We start from the raw sequence: 23,539 nt of genomic DNA on the forward strand, positions 1-23,539 counted from the left end.
CTGGGAGTTCAACGTCCCTCTATAGGACATTTAATGGCATGCTGCACTTAGGTATAACACAGTTAGAGGAGAAAAAGTGTGTTTGTGCTTGTAGGTGTTGATTTGTTGTTGTGTTTAGGTAATAGGTGCCAATGGGATGTCATGCTCAAAAACAAACACACTCTCCGCCAACTACAGAGCTTTTCTTAAACGCCTTCAAAGCTCCAAGACACTGCTCATTTGCTGAGTCACCCAACAGCTATTACCTCCGCACGCCACAGAGGGGGGGGGTTTCAGTGTGTGTGTGCATTGCCAGGAGAGCCCGGGGAGGCCTCTGGTTGTGGATACACATGACACAAGCCCATGTCGGATCTCCCAAAGCATTGTGGGTAGCAAAGGCTCAGTGGATGCAGCCAGGGGAGTGGGTGTGAAAATGACGCGTGGGCAAGCGGCACAAGCTTCAGGAAAAGCGGGACATGTTGTGCTGCTATGGTAAGTCCCTCTGACATCACAACGTTGTACATCCAACCGAATCAAAACAAAAACAAGGAGGAGGAAGGTGACAGTGGGGGTGCGATTGGATGTTAGGGGGAGATGAAAATCTATGCTACGGCCCTGCAGCTCATATTGAACACCCTGATGCAGTATCGAGCGTCCAAATTGACTGTTATGCAACGCACTTCCCACCCACCACAACCCGTCTATGTTTCTCTCTGTCCTCACATCTCGCCTCCCCTTCTCTGTTTCTCTCTGTCCTCACATCTCGCCTCCCCTTCTCTTCCCCCCCTGCTGCTTCTCCTTTACACCAAACTGTCAAGTGTATTACCTGCAGTAAAAAGACGCCTATAAATACGGAGCAGTGTGTGAGAGAGGATGTTTGATCAGGACAGAGGGATGTGAGGACGGGTAGTTTATCCCGAAAAAATTTACACATAAAAACACACTGCAGCTGCAAAACAGTGGCACTGATCCTGAGCAGAAATTAGGTCCTCCGCTCCCTCCCTCTTCCTCTCTCCTCTTTGAATCTGACACTCTCAGCTCATTGGTTCTTTTTTAATCCCTGTCATCTGAAAGCGAGATGTATGCCAAAGCAACCATATGGACATAACCCCCCCCCCCCACACACACAGTAACCCGGATCACACGTGCAAAGCAGGCTGCATTGGCCAAAACAAGTTGTGTGTGTGAACCCGCGTGACGAGCCACGTGTGTGTGTGGGATCCGCCCCCTTCCTATGGTGGCTGGCAGGGGAGGAAATCCAATATGGTTAATTGACAGGCCGAGGCCTTACATAACTGCATGTTTCTATTAAGTGTGTGTGTGTGTGTGATGCAGCCTCTACACACACTCCTCTCTTGCTCCATCCCTTCACCAGTAATTCCCATCAGGAGGAGAACGCTCCAGATGAACGGAGCGGCAATCACAGCGCTTGTTCTGGTGATGGTTGATGGCTGATGAAGTGTGTGTGTACTCTCCCTTTTCCCCTTCATCTCACCAGGTGTGTCCCTAGCATCTGTTATCATGACGCCAAGGGAAAAAGCAACATCTCCCAGGTGACAGCTAGCCTCCACTACAGGTATACACACACAATAAATAAACACAGTCAACACCAACGCTTGTATTCACAGTATATATATGTTCATTAAAAAAAGACAATAATTGTACACATACAAAAGAAAGTCAAATAAAAGGCACATGTATACACCATATGTATACACCTGTAAACAGAGCATTTTAACTAGTCTTTGAAAAGAAAACAGGTGCAATAAGTCTCAGAGGTGGAAAGGCAGTGCAAAGAAAAACAGTGTTCAAATGTATGTTAAAAAAAAGAAAAGAAATGTCACTTAGCCTTCTGGATTTAGTGAATAGTATACATTCAGCTCTAGGTGAAAGTCTAGTTAATGATATATGAAAGGTAATGCAATTATTATTTTACGCAATGTCTATTCCTGCGATTCGATAACACAACTCTACAAAACAGACTTGATTTTTCAACATTCACACAATTCATTTTCTTCTAAAAAAACATACCTACTCTGCATAGCGCCAATTTCTTCATGTCCTCTACAGGGCAGCTATTTAAAAATAAGTGTGTTATGTTTGGGCTTAGAATTAGAAATGTATAACTGGTTGTCTACACAGCAGCAGCAGCAATATTTCAATATTGTGTAAATAAATGCAGATTTTGTCACATGATTGCATGTTGATAAATAGTCAATTGTTTTTTGGTACAGTGCAGAGATATTGTAATAACGCCTTTTATTCAGCAGTAACTGCAATTTAGACTTGTGCATTTGAGACAGCCGTTAACAAAACAAAAGTTAAAACAACTCTACCTTAAGAATAAATATAATATGAAAAGGTTCAATCATTTTGTCAACTAGGAAATGGTGAAAAATAATCCGGGCAAATCACTGTGTGAATGCCTGACTCTTAGCGTCATTGTAGGTGAGCAGTACCCGAGCAGAACAACACATGTTAAGCATGCAGTGATCTCTCATAGAGAGTAAAGTGGGAGGCCAACTCACTCAGAAATGCCATTAGGAATAGAGAACATAATGAATCAGCCTCCTGGGCCTCGGATGGGAGTAGTGATTAAATGGTTTACGAGTGATTCAAAAGAAGCAGATAAGGTTTAGGAGTGTTGTGTTTTATAATTGGTTGCTGGTTTCAAGGTGCTAAGGGTAAAGCAAGCTGAGTGCATTCAGGTGGCGTTCGCATTGAAGGGGCCCTTTTATGATTATTGTCAGGTTCATATCAGTATGTAGTGTCTCTACTGTGACATGTCTCCATGCTTTAATGTTCAAAAAGCTCTTTATTTTCCTCATTGCTGCAGCACCTCTTTTCACCCTCTGTCTGAAACCAGAGCCCAGTCTGCTCTGATTGGTTAGCTGTCCAGCTCTGTTGTGATTGGTCAACCGCTTAGCGATGTCCCGCCCCTTAGCCTATTACGTACAATGTGTTGGACCGCTAGCCAATAGAAGTGTGAGTGTTACATAGTGATGTTACTATATTCAGGAAGTAAACAAAGGAGTCCAATGGAGGCGTCTAAGGCAGGGAACATTGGGATTTCAAACCAATAGAACACACTACAGGAAAGGGAAACCCCCTTTAAAGGGCCTCTTTAAGTGTGATGTTCCACTTCAGCACGATGGTAAATATGCAAAAACATTCAGATATGTGTGGTAAACAGGTTCAACTGTAAAAGGTTCATATTCAAATAATTTTTTTGACAGGCCTCTGTGGTCAGCTTAAACTTATTAAGTGTAGAAATGGGGAGCCAGCCCCTAATTGGCACCCAGCAGCGATACCCTCCAACCTCAACCCTTCGCCACACCTGATTGGCTGACCAGCATCCAATGTAAGTCCGGCATTTTTTTGTTCAGGTCAAACGATCATGGAGGATGTCTGTGATGGGCTCCTTCTGCTTCTCTCTCAGAGGCAGGGCCGGGATGTAGGGGGGCCCAGAGGGGGAGTAGTGGAGGGCCAGGGAGGAGATTTCAACCGGGCTGCACAGACGATGGAAGCGCTGGGGGAGCGAGGTCAAAAAGTCACAGTTAGTTGATTAAAGAAATTAATTACAAGTTGATATACTAGTTTTTACTTGGGTTAGGGTTTGAGGGGGAGATATGGTAGTACATGAATAAAAGGGAGGGGTTTACCTGTGACAGGGTTCCCGGGGTGGTGGCCAGGGCGTAGATGGCCCAGATGGGGAGCAGGGAGACAGAGGAGAGCGTGAGGAGCCAGCCCAGCGCTGTGGCCCAGGCCGGAGCCACCAGACCCCTCCCCAGGTTTAATGGAGACCAGCTGACCAGGGAGAACACAAAGGTGGCCTGGGGGCATAAAGAAGGAGTTGTTAGTTTTTGCATCAGTACAAAATGTATTTGAATATACACTACACCCTATAAAGCGGGAGGGGGTCACTCACAGAGCACACGGCCGGGGTCAGGTACTTCCAGCACAGCTTGAATACGGGCAGGGGGCTATAGCCGGTCATGTCCCTGATGTTGGAACTGAAGCGCTCGGCTCCTGTGGACGAAAAAAAATGAATTTCCTTCACCACGAGAGCTTTGGTTTGAAATCATGGTCTGGATTATGACTGCTTTGTTGTTTTTGGTGGCAGTGGCTCACTATGCTTGGAATACTGTCTCCTGCCAATATCCACCACCGTCCGACTGAGTACAAGAAAATAGACTTGGCAAAGAAAACCTTACTTTGAAGTGACATTTCTTTGTTTCTATGAAGCAGCAGTTGTTGTAGTAGTAGTAGTAGTAGTAGTAGTAGTAGTAGTAGTAGTAGTAGTAGTAGTAGTAGTAGTAGTAGTAGTAGTAGTAGTAGTAGTAGTAGTACAATGACAGTAGGGAAGTGAAGTGATAAGGAAATGTAACTTCCAATCCAGTGAGAAAAAGGATTATAAAAGTAGGTGTCCCATTCTAAAAAAAAAAAGAACCTGTGGAGAGAGCATCATAAGAATTTTTCAAAACTAAACAAAAATCCCACAGTGATTTTACCGTGATTTAATTGTAATACACGTTTCAAAATGATGCCGAAGTAACTAAATACTGATAACGGTCAGTAAAAACCATGCTTTGACAAGTGTGCAGACAAGACGGCAGGCGAAACACTTTTAAAATGCGTGTTCTCTGAATGGAGCGATCTCCATTCGATCAGATCAGGCTAAACTAACCTGTATCTGCGCCGTCCAAACTCACAACAACGTCCTAAAGACAGAATTAAAGCAGCGACTGTATTCGCCATGACACAGACAGTCTGTGGTTTGTACATGTCTAACTTTTGTCTAGTTTCTGAACAGATATGAGGAGCTGTGAGGAGTTGATTAAAGACACACACACAGCTCATTTGTTATCACCTGCGCTGGCACTGCTCACACCTTCTCTGGGTCTTAATTCCTGCTCCGTTAATCATCTCTCAACATTATTATTACGTTGTCCTGATGCATGGCGCATTCCTTTCATCTCACTCTTAAACAAACAATGTTTCTTTTTTGTGTAAATGCTGTAGAGCCCCAGGTCTGGCTGGGATAGGAGCTCCCTGGGGCCGCCGGCCTGAGACTGAGAGGCGACGGGGCCCGGGGGCTGATTTAGGGCCTGGAGGAGACAGACAGGGGCCTGGCGAGGAGCCAGTCTCCTTACAACAGCGGGTAGCAGCAGCCATGTTAATATACTGTCTACTGGCTGCAACAGGAATGCAGGAGGAGGGGAGGAAGTGGAGTGTGTGCGTTAATCAGATTTTAGGAACCGCTTTCATTAATTCTTGGCACTATTCTGTCTTTATGTATTTTCTGTGTGTACTGACAGCCCTCAACCTAAGATTTATTCTGCCTTTTGTTAGACTAATAAGCTCCGGTGTTTAGGAATTTCATTAAATGTAGGCATTAAATGGTCAGGAAGGATGTTTTATACCTGAAAATGTGCTTAAGTGAGAGTAAAAATGTATGTAAAAAATAAGACATCAGAGAACATTTGAGGCTGTACAGGCGGAGACACTATTCAAATGAAAGGGGACTATATGAGAATAAAGAAGGACAATTAAAGGTGGGGGAAAGGTGAGAATAAAAGGAGACGATTAGCAAGGAGAAAAGGTAACGAAGGTGGTAAGGAGAGGAGGGGAGATGAGGTCTGTACCGTATATCCAGCCGATGGCAAGCGACTGGAAGATGGAGAGCAGCAGCAGGCTGGCTCCACTGCAGGAGTAATGGTCGTAGATCTGGAACACATACAGACCCCCCTGGACACAGACATGCACACAAGAGAGAGGAAATTACATTATTCAAATAATTTGTGTCAGGTCTTCTGGTTTAGCACTAGCAGTGTTGTCAAAACTTGCAGTGGCAAAATAAGCCAATGTTGAAGCGCCCCAGAGCAGGCAAACATAAGGGGTAAAGGTAAGAGATGTGACTTACGGGCGTGACCATGACCAGGCCGAGCAGGAAGCAGATGATGCAGATGAAGAGCAGCAGCAGCTCTCTGCGGTGACCCCGTCGGATCAGATTAGGGTACAGGTCCGTCACCGACGTCATCAGGGCCTCCAGACTCACAAACTGAGGGACAGAGGGGGGGGGGGGGATACTGCATGTAGTGAACAATTGTGAAAATGGTTTCAGTAAAAAACATGTATCTTAAGCCAAAAGCCCGTCTTGCAGAAGTAACACACTCCAATTTGTTAATGAAGACACACAACACACATATTAAGTTACTAAGGAAACGGCTCCTGCACTTTACATACTACATCACGTGATTCATCAGTGTGTGTGTGTGTACCTGTGTGTCCAGCCCCAGCATGATGATCATAAGGAAGAAGCACACGGCCCACAGTTGGGGTACAGGCATCATCGCAACCGCTCTCGGGTAGGCAATGAAGGCAAGGCCAGGCCCTGAGAGGATGACAAAATGTACACATTTAATATTAAGATATTTAAACAGAATCAACAGACTTCCTTCTGCTGTTTCCACCCCGGCCTCACTTCACCTGACTGGGCCACAGAGGCTATGTCCACCCCCTGCTCTTCAGCCATGAAGCCCAGCACGGAGAAGATGGCGAAACCTGCCAGGAAACTGGTGATGCTGTTCAGGAGGCACAGGAGGAAAGAGTCCCTGGAGGGCAACAGGAACAAAACGCGTCATAGGAAGACACAACTTGAGGAAGTACACTTTGAAAAGGGCCTGTAACAGAATCCACTTGGTTTTTGGTCATGTATAGTGGCGCTGTTGAGTGGTACAGTAAATCCAAGCCAAGGGTTTAGTGCTTGGCTCTTTCTGTGTGTGTGTGTGTGTGTGCGTGTGTGTCTACAGAGTGTGGGAAACATGGCAGCGAGGGCTTTTCATTAGGTGTGGCTGTATCAGTGTGTTTTCTCTCTCCATTCCAGCCATTCCTCCTGGAAGCCATCTGACCAGCGGGAGCTTACATCTTACATTTCAGTCTGTGTGTGTGTGTGTGTGTGTGTGTGTGTGTGTGTGTGTGTGTGTGTGTGTGTGTGTGTGTGACAAAAGGGTCTCACTTATAGCAGTCGTTGTTGTATTTGTTGTAGCTGCCGAGGGCCGTGAGACTCCCCAAACAGATTCCGTATGAGAAAAATACCTGGGTACCTGCATCCATCCATACCTAGAGAAAGAGAAGAAACATGCATTAACACTGAGGTGAAATGAAAGCCAGAAAAGATGAATCAAACCCCCAAAGCCCTGCACTCTGTCCAGTAGAGAAGAGTATTAGGGCCTGGCAAAGTTTATAATAACTGTACAGTATGTGTGTGTGTGTGTGTGTACCTGTGGGTCTGCCAGGCGGGTGATGTTGGGTTTGAGGTAGAAGATGATGCCCTGCGTGGCTCCGGGCAGCGTGGCCCCGCGAATCAGCAGCACAAACAGCATGACGTACGGGAAGGTGGCTGTCAGGTACACCACCTGCAATTCACACAGGGGGAGAGGAAGTGGTGAGGAGGACGGCACGGAGACGGAAGAAAACAGCAGGGACGATTCTGGTGAGGTCCTCTAACAGAGCAGAGAAATACTAAAGGAGGGAACCCAGGAAAGATGGAGTCTTAAAACCTGTTGACGGATGGTGGCAGTGACACGAGGATCTATACTGCTGCAGTGTTGAAAGAACACTACAGGAAAGGGAATAATACGGCCCCTTTAAATATGTGGACGAGGGCCCTCACCTTGCCTCCACTCAGTCACACAGCTCTGATGAAAAGCCCTTGTGTTAAACTCCTGAGAGGCTACCAGTTCCAGGGACACCGCTGTTTTTATGACCTTGTACTCTCTGCACTCAGAGATAGGGAAATAAAAAGAAGATTCATGTACAGCCGTCTGGATTGTGTTAATGGAGACAACCTTTCAGCAAACGTCTCTGTTTAGGGTATAAAGATTATTTTACACCGTCTCTCCGTTGCATTATGCTTGGCGGGCTGCAGCTTAAATCAGGAAACATTTTTTTGCAATTAAAAGCAGAATTCTCAGTAAGGAAATTACATTTTTTCATATTATGGGCCGTATACCAAGACTGGGCTGGATTCAAAGTGAATACCAACTGTTTAATCTCCTATTTATGGACTTTTATAAAAAGATAATTACATGTTCAGAAAGTGTTAAGTCACAGGAGTGGAGTAGGAGTTTTAACGCACATTTGGGTTTGCGGGTGATGAGGTCGGTGTGTTTTCCGCTCACCTTTCCCGTAGACTTGACTCCCTTCCACACACAGAAGTAACACACCAGCCAGACGATGGCGAGACACAGAGCGAGCTTCCAGCTGATTGGACCCAGCTCGTCTAAACTGCTGGAGAGACGGAGTACTTCTCGCCTACAACACAAACGAACACACACACACACACACTGTCAATGCATGATCAATTACACTACAAAGAGGTAAGAAACCGAGCTACACTCACTCCCAGAACTCCATGACGGAAGAGGTGGCGTTCTCTGGCAGGCTGCTCCCGATGGTTGTCTGGTTGTGGCGTTCAAACACCACACACGCCTCTGCAGGGGAACACACAGCAGGTTGTACACAGCGGACTCAAAATGACAACAAAAAAAAGGTATTTGCTGTCTTTACTGACCTGTGTTCCACGTGTTGTTGCAGTGCGACCAGGGCAGCACCGCCTGGAAGCTGTGGGAGAGGTAGAAGAGGGCCCAGGCCAGGATGACGATGTAGTAAACACAGCCATGCAGGATCATCACCTGGCTGGCATAGCCCAGACCTGCAGAGACACCATCATTCATTCACTGTGTTATGAGTTTTCAGCTGAGATGCAATATTATATTTGTACTGTACTATATTTTAAAGATCTGTACTTTGATATGTTTTATAAATGTCCGTGTGATAGATTATATGCAATTGTTATGTGTGCCTGCCCTTGGGACTGGAGAGGGAAATCAAGTATTTGTTCAAATCTGGCTTAAAGCATCTGTACTCCTTTGTGGATACTCCTTTTACAGAAACTCATGTGTTTATGATTCGTCATTCTGAGTAATTAATCATGAATACATATTTGGTAGATTCAATCTGCCAGCAAATCATGCTACAGCCAGACATACAGATAGAGGGTGAGATGATTTACACAGGCAGATCGTATCGTCAGCTGATGTGCGGTGCACTTACACAAATAAACAAGCTTCAAAGCATTTTCTATTATCAGTTCCAAGAGCTTCACATGAAAGCATCCATTCATTGAGACACTCGACTTGCAGCCCACATCTAGTATATCTTCATTACGGAAGAATGACTAGTCTTGTGAGGTTTTTAATGGGTTAGAGCGCGTGGGCTGTTTGCCGAGACAAATGGCTGGCTGTGGTCTCCTCTAATGAAATGCAGGCTTCGATCTGATGATTCCATATTACATGTGAGGGTTTCTTACAGAAGCAGCTCTTTGTTTGAGTGTATACAAACACATTGCTCAAGGACATGCCGCGTATTCTTAGCATAACTCATCCCTGCGCTAAAACACATGGTCTTTCTACAATAATCTGTCACAAAATACTGGTAACCTGTGTTTGAGCATCTGCGTGCCATATGAGCAGCACCTATTTGTCACTAAACAAGGCAAATAAAGGCAACATATTCTGTTTACAATGTGTTTCCCAGGTGGTCACAGTGGCGTGCTACTGCTGCACCTGCACACCAACTCAACATTGTGGTGTTTTCTGGACTTCATTATTTGAATGATGTGTTAAAAAGTTGAATATTTCTTAATCACAGCAAAAATAATTCAGTGCAGCATGTATTCATATAATGTAACCCCTAATTTGTCATTCTGCTGCACCTATAATGACTGATCAAAGTCCTCTGTGGTTCCTGTATGGGCTGACATTGCATTGCATGTCCACCATCCATACCAATACATTTCTTCCACCCTCAAGGTTTTGGATCCGCTGCACCTTACATAACTCTTTTTTTTAATTCTCCAATAAAGCATTGATCACAGCCGGTACTGCTGCCCTGGTTTGATGGTGTGTAAAGTTAATCTGTGATGCATTGTTTGGATAGCACAAAACCAAATGATGCAACTTCTAAGTGTGTTTTTATTGGCAGGCCTTCTGCACACTTGAGTTGTTTTGATAAACTAGTTGAGATTGAATATGTGCTGCACACGCATGCAGCTGGCAGGGCATGCCAAGTATCCTGATTGGTGTCAGATTGTAAACATGGGTTTTGTATCGATGTGGATCGAGGAATGCTTTGAGCGCTTGCATCAGTACGGAGGGTAAATGGGGCAAAAAACACGGGAAGAACCAAACAGGCTTTTTCAAATGTTCTTTTTAACATACATCTGTTATTTTAACCTCAGAGAATATCTTATGTGACAGCCATAAACGTAGCTAGGTGCATGTAACAAAATGCAAAGCAACAGCACACACTGCAGGCTTAAAACGTCTACAGATGACATAATTAGATCCGCGTACCTCCAAATAAGGGGCAGATCTTCCTCCAGGCGCTGACCCCCCCCAGGCTGGTGAACTGTCCCAGTGAGGTCTCCAGGAGGAAGAGGGGGATCCCGCACAGCACCAGGAACAACATGTAGGGCACGAAGAACACACCTGGACACACACACACACACAAACAGAAGGTGCTGTCTTATGATTGCATTCAACACAATAACTACCACAGTTTGACAGACTAATACAAAAAATGAGTGTTATGAACACATTTATGAGAATATATATCATAGGTGTAAAAATACAATTATCCCCAGCTCTAACAAAAACCTTGCACATTTTCATCCCAAGTCAACTAATCAACCAATCTTTTTTTACATTTTTTGAACAGCCTATATCACAAATTACACCTTTGTCTCAGGGGGCTTTACGGCATACGACACACTCTGTCCTAAAACACTTGCAGTGACAAGAAAAAAAACACCCGCGGACCCAGACACCCCATAATAAATAGGAACATATTTCTCCCTGCTCCCTAACACTTTACCTCCTCCGTTCTTGTAGCAGAGATAAGGGAACCTCCAGACGTTGCCCAGGCCGATGATCTGACCCGCCACGGCCAGGAGGAACTCCGCCTTGCTGGCCCACTGTCCCCTGGCATGGAGGCCGTCTTTGGAGGCTTTTATCCCGTTGGGGAGGCTCCCTTGGTGGAATGTATTCAGCAGTGGGTCTCCTTGCTGTGGAGGCAGCTGGTCGGTCATCACTGGTTGTGGCAGAGACACACACACACCCCTGAATAAAAGAAAAAACAATAGTATGCATAAGTTGTCAGATGAAGTTGAAACAGAAAAGGAGCACGAGGCAAGTTTCACTCACATCTATGCAGTCGGGTTGTTAAACAAGAATTTGGGTGTTTTTTCTGACAGTTGGTCTAGCTTCTTCACTTATCTGTCATGTGTGTCTCAAGGACGAATTTACATGGGTGTGCGTCCTTTATCTGCAGCCTGCAGAACTCTCAAGGACCAATTTTGATGATTTCTGCTTTACCATCTGCCTGAAGGCTATATTTCTCACAACACTATTTCATAAAATACACACTGTTTTAAAACTTAAGATGTTTAATGCAGTCAGACAATAACAGGTGTAATTCAAGCTGCATTTCACAAATTGGAACTGAGCCATTATTGATGCTTTTTCTACTACTTTATTTGCTTAAATGACTTTACCTCATTGTATTTCTGCATGTAGAAATGTCATTATATCCCCCCTATCGCACTTTTGTTGTTATTTTATATGTGGCTACGTTTAGAACAAAAGCAGACATACCTTTTATGTGCTTTGTCTTTCATATTATGTTATTTCCATTGTTTCAATTCCATATGGAAGCAGGGGTTGCAGCAGGGGTTGCTGAGGACGTTTTTTAAAAAAAAAAAAAAATAGTTGTGAACGTTTATGTAGGCTACCTCGTCTCAGTCACTCTCTCTCTCCCTCCTTCTCCCCCTTCGGTGCCATGTGATGCAACGACCACGAGCCGGCTTTCATAAGCAACCCTTCATTTTCATCGACAAATAATGAATGAGATATATATTAAAATGATATGCCGTGATAACGACATGCTAGCAACACATGGGCTAATTTACAGGTCCTGTTATCCATACAGTTCGTCGTAGGTTACACATGTAACACTTTCTAACGGTTACGCTATCTCTGCGGAGGAGTGTTGAAATTATGATCGAAATAAATGAAAAATATGAATTGAAAAACAGGTAACCTGTTGTTAAATATTCACTTGCTATGACTTATGAAACGATACATCGCAGAGAATTCGACATTGCTTTTCCTACCTCAGTGTTTCCTGTAGTTCCCTGCACCGCAAACACCCCCCTCACTATCTGTCAGATGGGTTAATCCTGACCAGTCTGACGCGTGGATGCCAAACAGCAATACAAACGTTATTCAACGATGACAATTCAGATCCACAAAACAAGATTATTATTTGTTTTACATAAGAACTAATATTTACGCAATTGTAATGAACTTTTTTATAAATGATAAATAATAAAAATCCCAAAGTATTAACAAATATTTGCAGATTATAATGATCATAATAGTAATAACCCCTGGCAGCTGGTAAATGTACTCAATTAAGTGAAGTGAGTTTTACACAACCACACCATTTGTTTGCTAATGCTAATCTATGCTTAACTTGCTTTATATTATAACTAATAACAATACAAAAGTATTAAAATAAAAAACTACTTAAAGTACTAAAAGTATATCATTATTATTATGATAATAATAATAATACCCTGTTAAGGTGGAGCTGATTTATTTTTTGAATAAATGCACTTTACTTGCCACCATCATCTTAAGATAGATATAATAATAATTATATTAAAATAACAGTTATAATAATATGAATAATAATACATTATTTCTCAATAATGTGCGTGAATTTATTTTAAATATTTGGTTTTGAATCTTTGCATTTATAGTATTTATGAATTGTAATTGTGTTCTGTTATTTTATTTGGATGTGTCTATGTATGCTAATCTTTTCCAAGATTAGCACATGCTGTGTTATATATTCAGGCAGAAAAAAAAAATCACCAGACTAGTTTATTTTATGCATAACAGCCATTGCTGAGACTTTAGGTCCCTATTGTGGACTCTGTCCTGTAAATGGTCTCGGCGTCTGAACCATTTAGACCAACTCCAGCTGCTTTTAGCCCATTTTATGGGCTGTGTCATTGCCTGTGCTCATTCAGCTGAGCATTTATAGCCACAGTAAAAAAAAAAGGCTCCAGCTAGTACTCTGCTCCATTCATAAATTACATTCCACTGCATGGACATATTAGGTTATATTAGTAGGTGTTTGAATCACATGCAAAAGTAATCATTGTCCTCTTGACTTGTAGATATATGCACACATGCATACATGTGTTTGGACTTGGACAATCACCATTATTGTGTTGTTCTTCTCAAACCTTTTAAAAGACAGAATGATATTATTATTATTCTTGAATGTCTTTCATTTTTGTAAAGCACCTTGACTTGCCTTGTGTTGAAAGGTGCTATATAAATAAACTTGCTTTGCCTTGACTTGCTTTGCCTTGCCTACAACAATAGCGAGAACGGGACATCTTGTCCTTTTAATATGTAATAAAGTTATAATACCCACCAATACAAACCGTCAACAAGCAGAGCACATAATGTACCAAACAAAGCACCAGCGCTAAAAAAAATGATATCATGATATAAGAAGCAAATGTTCCATTTTCCTTTGTGTAATGGAAATGACATCCATCAAGCTTAAGAACTGATTTACTAAATTGTTTAAGTTACACCATTTCTATGTACAGCTTACAATCCCTCTATGAATGCATGTCAGAAATGACTTCTGTCCCCTTCATTAGTAGAATAAATCCCCCACCAAAAAAACCTAAAAGTCAAGGGCCAAGAGTCAGGAAGTGGTAAAAAGTCTTGCAATCATATACAATGCACAAATTCCTTCACGTGTGCACTCCACTTACACGACTGCTCTCCAAACGCAGAGTCTGCTTTGCCTCCCAGGGGCCAAATAAAAATCCAGCGCTAAGGACCCTTCAATACAGTCGCCATTGTTCCATCCTGACGAACCTGCAGCGCCTGTAAACGTGTTGCCATGGCATGTAACTCAGACCAGGCATAGCCTTACACAATTTCTGCGTGCTTTACGGCCGCTTTTATTTGTGTCTGGCATCCAGGGCAAGGGCAGTGGGTCACTGATATACAATGGTATGCATTGTGAACGTCGTCACATGCGTCTATCCTGTTGTATAACGGCAAGTTCTTATAGGAAGCAACATGTTAAAGAATAGCGCAATCTCTATATACAAAACACTACAAGAAGATGTAGTTGAATGGCCTGATAAACAGTGGTATTGTATGATGCACATGAAGTTTGAAAAAAGGGCTTAAATTGAGTGCAATAACAACCAAGTGAAACACCTCAACAGAGTGAATGTTTGACAACACAACGCCATTTATCTGATTACAGTCCGCCATCTATCAGACCAGAAAGGTGAAGGTAATCTAATATCTGCAGGATAATTCTGTTTTCCTGCACTCAGAAGTTAATCTGCTGCCTTCAGGTCAGGCAAACTGTTAAAAGTGTAAGTGGTCTTCTTGCCTCGTTTGAACCCCTTTTAAAAGAGCACGTTCACTTCAGACCTTCCCATACTCTACTTCCCATGTCCTAAACAGGTAAACATTCCTGCGGCTTAACCCCCTTTCCTCTTCAACCTATGTGAAAAACATACCTTGTAAAAGAAGAGTCTTTTAAATGTAACCTCTGGCCTTATGTCCACACTGTACAAGACTCCCCCGAGGCTTGTGGTAGGCAAGATATTTGCTGCTGATAATCTTCCCTGGAGATTTTATGGGAATGTTTTTAAGGGGCAATTCCCTACGTGAGTCTTTTAACCACAGTGGGCAGACCTGTGAGATGTGTGTGGCTCCACTGGAAACGTAGGTCTTAATATGATTCGATTCGTTATATTTCATTTGACAACTTTGACAAATAAAGTTTCCATGAAAATGTCTTCCGCATGTTTGAATGCAAAGTGAAAGATAAGCCTGTCAACAATACGAGCTGTGAGGAATGGCCATTTTCATTCTCACACGTATTTTCAAAGGGATTTGTTCTACTTTTTAATAAGAATGACTAATAAGTAATTGATTTCACTTACAAACCGGAGCTAAACACACATGACAGAAAATCCTATCATGCTTGAGCCAAAACTAAAACAAAAAAATACATGAAGGATGTTATTTATAAAATAATGATCTTTTCTCTGTATCGAAAATTAAGTTAATTTAGCTGTTTAGGATAACTACAAATAGAGGCTTGTATTCACTGCATTAACCCAAAGAAGTTTACATTTTTCTGGAAATAACACTTGCATTTTGTGATATAAAAAGGTTAATCTGGGCAAAACATTTTGAAATAGAGATGTTTTTGCCTGAATTTATACTACTTAGATTGAACATGTTGCTTCCTGGGATGGTAAAATAAGTCATTTAGTTTTAAACAAGCCTCAACATGTTTCTAGGGTACATTGCACAACATTTTTATACCCCCACATCATAGTTGCACAAATTAATATAAGATCAAATCACGCAAAATGGAGGATAAAACAATTCATTATGAGAATCTGTGACTCACTACGATGCCTGTCCTTATGCTGAACTTACCGTTAACGTGGATTCCCTCTAAGCCTCAATGTAGCGCCTTAATGAGATGGATTAATTATGACCTTGTTCGTTCACATCATTTTACAGGAAAGCGAGCACACTGTTGCTCTCCCTTAGGCAAACCGGTTTTCGTCTGTGTTGAAACACACTCTCAGAGGGAAAACAGGATTCCTGACGATCACTGAGCCTGAAGATAGGGGCTAAACGATCATGGGAGTCATAGTCGTCCAACATGTCGTTTCCATCATAAACAATGGCCATTTTGTGTGAACAGAACATCTTGGTTTGCCCATGTGATATCTATATTTGACACAACTGTACATTATATCTAAAATATTGCACAATATGTATAGAGCACATTAGACAGAGGGGATCACTATATGCATACTACTATACGAAAATATGTCCTGTGTAGCGCACATTATACAGAGGGCAATCACAGCGGCTCTCCATGACAGCAGCTTTGTTAATGCTTTAGCTAAGTAAAAACTACATTAATTTTATAAGGCAGATGCTATTTGCACCCGGGTGTCAATAGTGAACAATGCTATTTGCACCTGTGGTGTTTACAGCATGGCAGAGACACATGCACCCAGGTATCCATAGTAGATAGTGCTATTTACACCGGGCATACATTTGATTATGTTTTGAATCTATAGGTATTTTTGGAAATGTGATTTGTTGTGGATAACTAGAGAGAAAAGTAAGATAAGATAAGATAGAGCTTTATTGTCTCCCTTAGGAGAAATTTGTCTTGGGCATCGAGATAATACACATAAAACATTCAGGTCAATCAGTCATAGATAAAGAACAGAGATTACATATCACATGGCAAAGAAACAAACAAGAAACATACAGGTACAGCACTTTCCCTATTGCACATATCCCTATTGCATTCATCATACATAATCAAATATTGCACTTTTCCCTATTGTGTCCATACCTATTTACACATAATGCACTTCCCCTATTTAACCTTCTCGATTGCACAAACTACACTGTAAACATTGCACCTCCCAACAACTCCTTACACAGCATAATCACAATTGTTTCTGACTGTTCAGCAGCTTGATTGACAGCGGAACAAAGGAACACTTATACCTGTTCAAGTTACAGTTTGGTAAGTAAAAAAAGAGAATCAGTGTGGAAGTCAAGTTAAGTCAGCTGTATAGTTATTAAAGCATCTAATGTAGTTTAAAGTCCCAGAGCTTCACACTCTGGGCTGTGGTTGCCCCAGGGAGGAATGCAGTGCTGGATTATCTCAAAACATCAAATAATAAGCCCCCCCCCCCCCCCCCCCCCCCCCCCCCCCCCCCCGCTCCCTTTCCACCACGACTGACAGCAAATACAAAGACTCCTGTTTTTCATCCCCAGGGAGAAAGAAAACTCTGCGGGAATCTAACTTTGAAGGGAGGTTGATGAATTAACTGGAAGGAAGTTACGATTTTATACCCCAAAAATTATAATTTACCGGCATTGTGGCAACGTTGTGGGCTACCTGCGAAGTAATTATATCATTACAGGCCATCGCACCCATTATAACCCCATTTGGTTATTTCATTGTGCGCTTGGCAGCTCTAACTTATGGGAGATTTTTGAATTCCTCAGCCAGGCGTTTTATACGCTTGGACGCCGGGAGACTTAATTGAGGTTAAGCGCCTCGGTCAAGGGGCTCTAAGGGCCACACTGCTCCACTGGGGATTTGTGGAGGGGCCCCTGGATTTGCTGACCAGCCCATGTTACAGGAACAAAACTGAAGCGTGTTACAAATAACACACATGGCAAAGTGTAGGAGTCTTTAAGCCTTATTATGACATTTATTAGCGTCAAAAGCCTTCAATTTGACTGCATTAAATAAACATATTTTGAATTTCAGCACCAGTATTATGTTCCTGGCAAGTCTTAAAGCCCCTGTCACACTGTCCCGAAATTGACACCCGATGGACACACGAATATGGAATTGTGAATTTCGCACGAAGATGGCCCCGAACCACACACGAAGGCAACATTTACATTACATTTAAGACATACAACTGCAACGAAAGTAACACAAATAATTATGTTAAAGTACTATGATACTGTACTGATATCTTCCGACTTTGTTCTTTACTTTATCCGTCTTTATATGTAGAAAATATTACGTTTTCTCCGTAATGTTGTTTCCATAACAACAACAACTTCCTGTCAACTCGCCTTCAAAATAATATATTATATCCTTTTCAGTTTCACAGAACACAAATTGGGTTATTTACATAATATGTTTACATGATTTTGTTGTGCAATAAAACAACCCGATGGACACACGCAGTGGCGTTTTTATATGTACAAAAGTGGTGGGGCACACAAAACGTAGATATCTATACGCTTCTGCAGTGAGGTTCATGGCTGGTGAGGCACTGGCACGCTAAAAAGTTGTCTCCAAACTTTGAAGGAACTTTTCTTATTGCTGTGTCTTGATGACAGTCATTATGTTATCTTGGAGTAATATTTAATTCCATTCGTCACAACTCTACACCAAGCCCCCTGCTGCTATATTAGCCCATTTGTACACATGTATGGTTCATAAACAACACAAAGCCTCAGGTAACTCCTTGTCCCATTGACAGTGGATCTACAAGGAGACTCTTCAGTGCTGTTGGGGGGAAACTGGGGCCATATGACTGGTTTCAGTTATTCTGTAAAATCCTCCTGGCAACTACGCTTCAAAGGGGCCTATTGCTCAACGCACGCCAAAATCCCGCCACATGGTGATGACAGAAAAGTGCATTTGCCAAATCCAAGGAGCTGCCTCAGCACTGTGGCCGGATCACAAGAAAGGGTTGGAAACATCTGTGTCCGGCTTTGGCAGGCGATACAAAGTCCATGAGGCTAAACAGGGACCACAAGTAAAACCCGCGTGCTGTAACACCGGTGACATCATGCTGTAGTAGCACGAGGTGAAGCAGGGCGTGGAGGTGAATGAAACACTTGTTTACACTCTAGAAACCATGTGGCAAAACTGAACAACAACAACAATGGCTGGTGCTGATTTACAGCAGCAAGTTGGAACATTGATGAAGCATTTAAATGTGCAACATCAATAGAAACAAAACGACTTCTCGAAATACAAACTACATGGGTTACTAAGTGAGAATCACAATCTGGAGATTTCATTATTAAAAGAGTGGTGTTGATGTGTGGAGATTGCTCATCATCATGCTGAACAAAACAAGTCAAGTCATCACTAAACCTGTCAAAGTGTATTTTTGAAACGTTCAAATCTCTTGTATTGTTGTTGTCCATGAGTTTCAATGATCAACGTATGCAATCCCTGACTGAACTCTAGTTTATTGTTAGCATTCATGAACCTCGGCCCTTCATCACGTGGCTTCCCTGTTACTGTAGTTGATACTAGTAGTAACATTGTGCTGTGTCATGCAGGTGTTGGCTCAGTGCCAGAGAGCCAGAAAGGGATATGGTATGTTACAACAGACGGACAGCAGTGACTCACAGAAGTTGGTGTCAAATATCAGGTTAAGTGGTGAATAGAATGCTTTTTTTTCAGCGGTAACTATAATTACTGGGTGTGTCAAGCGATACCTGTGGAAATGCTCATTTAAATACAATTTTGAGGCGCTTGTACTATCATTAACGCACCTAATACTTTTATTTCAGAAAGATATTCTTCCTTTTACCTCCCTACATCTATTTCAATATTTTGTATTTTTCATATGAACCTTTTACATATGAAACAATTGATCAGATAAAAAAAAATGTCAACAATTATATCTCCACCAAAACCAAGCACATCATTACAATATCATACTTTATCAATAATAATAAATAATTGTACAAGACGGACAGCAGCCTTTCTGCTAAATTAGTACTACTTCATATTGCACCCTGTATTTGAGTGTAGGAGTATTATCATATTGCCTTCAATTTGAATAAGTCATTTGAATACAATACAACTTTATTTATAAAGCACTTTAAACCTCCAGACCAAAGTGCTGTACAGGCAAATAGATAAAACAAAGCATACAAAAAAGTAACACAGCTCAGCTCACACACCATAAAACAAGTACAAATAAAAACTAAAAACAATTTAAATGCAAAAAAGCAACACTCTGAAAGATGTATACTATGTATACAGTATATATATATGGATATGTATATATATATGAATACTGCTTTAACCTTAGACCATAAATGTGCATATATTTTATTGCTATATTACCTTCTATCATATAACAGCACACAGCGAACAGTGGTCTGCACACATGACTCACGACACTGTACATACAGCAATAGACTTGATTTAATGTGATATACATTTAAATATAGACACACTGACAAACACATATGTATCTTGCACTTACCAGTGGAAAGGAGACACTGGTCTCTGATGTCCTCTCAGGTGTTAGCCCTAGTCGGTGCAGGGGAGCAATAAAGTGCCTACAGGTAAGGCGGGAGGAGCTGCTCTTTCAGGTAATAGGCAGAATGTTGACTCGACAAAGAGTTGTGCAATCTACAGCATGATTTTCTGTATTGTTGGAATGTCTCGGTTAAAACACTCTGCGATGACGCAAGGAGGTCGATGACAAAACAGTTTATATGATAATGAATAGTGGCATTTCTAAATGCATGAGTGTACAAACGCTGATGATGACTTGGCAACAGCATATGTCATCCTACAGCGTGCACTTTTCACAAAATCAGGATGACTTGGCAACTTTTACTTTGCATGGAATATGTCAAGCAGTGAAAGTATAATTTTACCAATATACTTCATTTCGACATACAAAGAATACAAACGTGGGATTTAAGAGTCTACAGTCACTCAGATGATGTGAAATGCTTCTAGCTCAATGCTAACATTAGCATACTCGCTCACAATGCTTGTGGAAGTTTCCTGTGGACATTGAGACTGTCTGCTCTCTGTATCTTTGTCTCATTCCTGTAGGAAAACTTCACATAACCTCTGCTACGAGTTGGTATCTTGTGTTGTCTGGCTATGTTGTCTCAACATTAAATTATTTGGTATGTTTTTCAGAGGTCAGACTTTTGTGCAACACAGACACAAGTCCTTGAGGGAGTTATTTCCTAAACATGCGCAAACATTCTCAAATTCTTCAAATGACGAGTGTCTTGCAAAAATATGGAAAAGGAGATGCAGGCTTCAAAATCAATCCTCTTTAACATCACACAAAGTTACATTTGGCCTCTGCAATAACCCTTCCTAGTGATTGGAGCAATAGGCAGCATAAAAAGCATTAAAGTACCAGTCCAAGTTTGTCCGTTGTGTGATCAAGCCAATTCCTTACTACCGTCTTTTTTAGAGAACAAAATGTTGCTCCAATTTGTCTTAAGTGTAATATTTGAGGCTTTAACTTGTGGTTGTATTGGATTATCTTGTTTAACAGCGTTTATTGTTGCAATTTGTGTTGGAGTAACATAGATTTTTTGGTCCAAATTCCATTATGAAATTGACTTTTGGCCTCCAAAATATAGGGAGACCAAGATCGTACTGCAATAATCCCTTTTTGTCCTTCTGTCTGGTCTTCCAGGGTCAAAGAGTTGAATGACGATGGACAGGCCGTTATGTAAAAACCTATTTGGCATGCACTGTGGTTACAGAAAGGAAAATATGCGGGGTTGGTCAACAAAAAAAGGAAAAGAGGAGGAAAGGGGAAAAACATGGCAATTATTATGTGGTCAAATTGTTTGCTTTAGCCTTCAATCCCGTCAAGAATGCATTGCAATGACTAACCTTTCCACAGCACCTCGGGCTTCCACAAAAAAAACTTGTAACTGTATGCGGATTAAACAGAAGAAGTCATATTAGCAAGTTTTCTGCACACATATAGGCCTCCTAACACCCTGTTTTGAATATGCTACATTGTATCCCGTTGCATTATAAATGACTCCCATTCCAACACGCGTGGCTAATTTTTAAAGTAGGGGATGAGTTGCATCATTCCTTAATGATGTTATGCATGATGGATGGTCAGCATTAACACATGCCGCAATTTTCCATTGATAAAAAAAAGAAACAAATTAAGTGATGAAAGCGATGAAAAAGGAGAACTAGAAGTAGAAGAAGACGAACAAGAACAATACACATTTAAATTCCTGCAGGATATCTTGAAAAGTAACACAATGTGGCAGAAAAGCCTGATTCCACCAGGCCAGTATTTGAGATAAGATTGAACTTAGTCATGTCCCTGTTACATGATGATATTTACAACATTGCTTCATCCAGCCTCTGTCCAATATGTGTTGCAAACAGTTATTATGACACTGAGCAGTCTGTGTGCACACCTGTGAAATATTTACAAGCATCCGAGATTTCCTTTATTACAGCCGCCAGCTTTCAACAACCACTTATTTAATGGAGGAGAGGGTCCTAATGGTACATTTGGGTACCCGAGCAGAAAACAACAAAGAGGCTCAACGACTGCAGCCTGTTCACATTCCTCTGGAAAAATCTGCGGATTGTAAGGAGAGCTGGGAAGACATGGGTGGGTTAGTGGTGTAATGGAATGAGGCATGTGTTTATGGGTTTTTGGCCAAGCTGACTGTAGTCGGACATTTGTAATCCCTTGCATAGTTTGTTGACTCTGTAGTGCGAAGTTGCTGTCAAGACTTAAGTGAACAGAAGAAGGAAAGTGGATATGTGACCTGTTAAGAGGAAACATTTCTTAGCACTAAGGGAGGGTCCGCGTCTTTGTTCCAAATCTAGGCTTATAACCTCACTATCCTCTGCTGGGACCTCATTTATATAAGCCTGTGGGCTTTCTAATCCAAGCCAGAGTTGTTATTCATGAAAAGCCAGAGTGTTTCATTGCAGAAGGAGACATGTAATAACATGGTAACCTCCTGACACTCACAGCACAGATACTCATCAGAAAATAAGGAAGCAATACAGGAAGCGGTGTACTTTCTGTTGTCTGACTTCATTACTATCAAATGGAAACACATGAGGATACACCAATACACAGGAGTCATAACCCTAAAGCCAACATTCAAGGAGAAGGATCTAGAAGAAGAGGAATAAACGTGGAAAATGTGGAACATATGGCAGTCAACATTTTAACAGTAAAAATGACTCAAAAAGACACACACACACACACACACACACACACACACTTTATAACACAACAGTAGAAACATTTGCACACACTGCAACTTAAAAGGCACCCTGTGGAGTTTCTGACCACTAGAAGCGCTAATGAGGTCGTGTTTAAAAACTGGGTCCGGATACAGATTCCTGCTGCCTTTTTTTTAGCTATATATCGCAGCCAGGACAGGAAAAGAAGAAGAAGACTGCTAGGTGTTTTTGGTTATTAAATATCCAACTAACAGTAATAACAGAAAGCCTTTAAAGTCAGGGCACACACGCACTCCTCATTTGCACACTTTAAAAGAAAGGCACGTCCATGCTTAGGCCAGCAGCTCGTCTAGATTTACAGTCGGCCCTCATGTCCCCTCCAGCTCTTTTTACTACCCGTCCCCTTTGTGATAAATGGCCCCCAGACACAAAAGGCACCCGCTGTCCTCTAAGTGATGGCACTCTTCAAGGCCAGGACAATTGGGACTTTTGGGAAGTTCAAGTCTATATTTGGCCGTCTCTTAAAGGAACAAATGCTTCATGGACTCTTCTTTTGGAGTGCCTGTGATGACCAGCCAAACGTGAGAAGTGTCCCTGTACAGCTAGTTTCTTTTCTTGATAAAAACCAGGGCTTACCTTTACCAAAAAGAATGGACTCAAAATACAGCAATACATCAAGAGACCCTTTTTCTTTTAAACCTGGCGATATTCTATCTCCTGGTTTCAACTTGACCTTGCACGACATCCCACCACTCACGTTTTCTATTAAAGCATTTTGTTCTTTCCTGAACTCAAGGGCCTCTTTCCTATCTAAGCTCTTAATAGCAAGGTGAATAGCATTCCT

General features: G+C 41.8%; 1 protein-coding gene across 5 annotated transcripts; it reads right to left on the reverse strand.

The window, feature by feature from the left end:
* Positions 1–1,582: 1,582 nt before the first annotated feature.
* LOC117546702 (sodium- and chloride-dependent GABA transporter 2-like) lies at positions 1,583–20,072 on the reverse strand. 5 transcript variants are annotated; one of them, XM_034217037.1, is made up of 15 exons: positions 19,964–20,072; positions 10,918–11,162; positions 10,398–10,532; positions 8,555–8,695; positions 8,384–8,474; positions 8,163–8,295; positions 7,263–7,397; positions 6,998–7,101; positions 6,469–6,593; positions 6,261–6,373; positions 5,903–6,040; positions 5,625–5,727; positions 3,908–4,008; positions 3,642–3,812; positions 1,583–3,508 (listed from the first exon to the last, which is right to left on the reverse strand). In XM_034217037.1, the coding sequence occupies exons 2-15, from the start codon at positions 11,129–11,131 to the stop codon at positions 3,362–3,364; spliced, it is 1,851 nt and encodes a 616-aa protein (XP_034072928.1). In that variant the 5' UTR covers positions 11,132–11,162; positions 19,964–20,072; the 3' UTR covers positions 1,583–3,361. The 5 variants fall into 5 exon arrangements, with proteins under 5 accessions (XP_034072928.1, XP_034072930.1, XP_034072929.1 ...); XM_034217039.1 differs by lacking the exon at positions 19,964–20,072 and adding an exon at positions 15,606–15,720; XM_034217038.1 differs by lacking the exon at positions 19,964–20,072 and adding an exon at positions 12,215–12,290.
* Positions 20,073–23,539: the final 3,467 nt, after the last annotated feature.

The sequence above is a fragment of the Gymnodraco acuticeps genome, unplaced genomic scaffold (assembly GCF_902827175.1).
Source record: "Gymnodraco acuticeps unplaced genomic scaffold, fGymAcu1.1, whole genome shotgun sequence".
NCBI lineage: Eukaryota > Metazoa > Chordata > Actinopteri > Perciformes > Bathydraconidae > Gymnodraco > Gymnodraco acuticeps.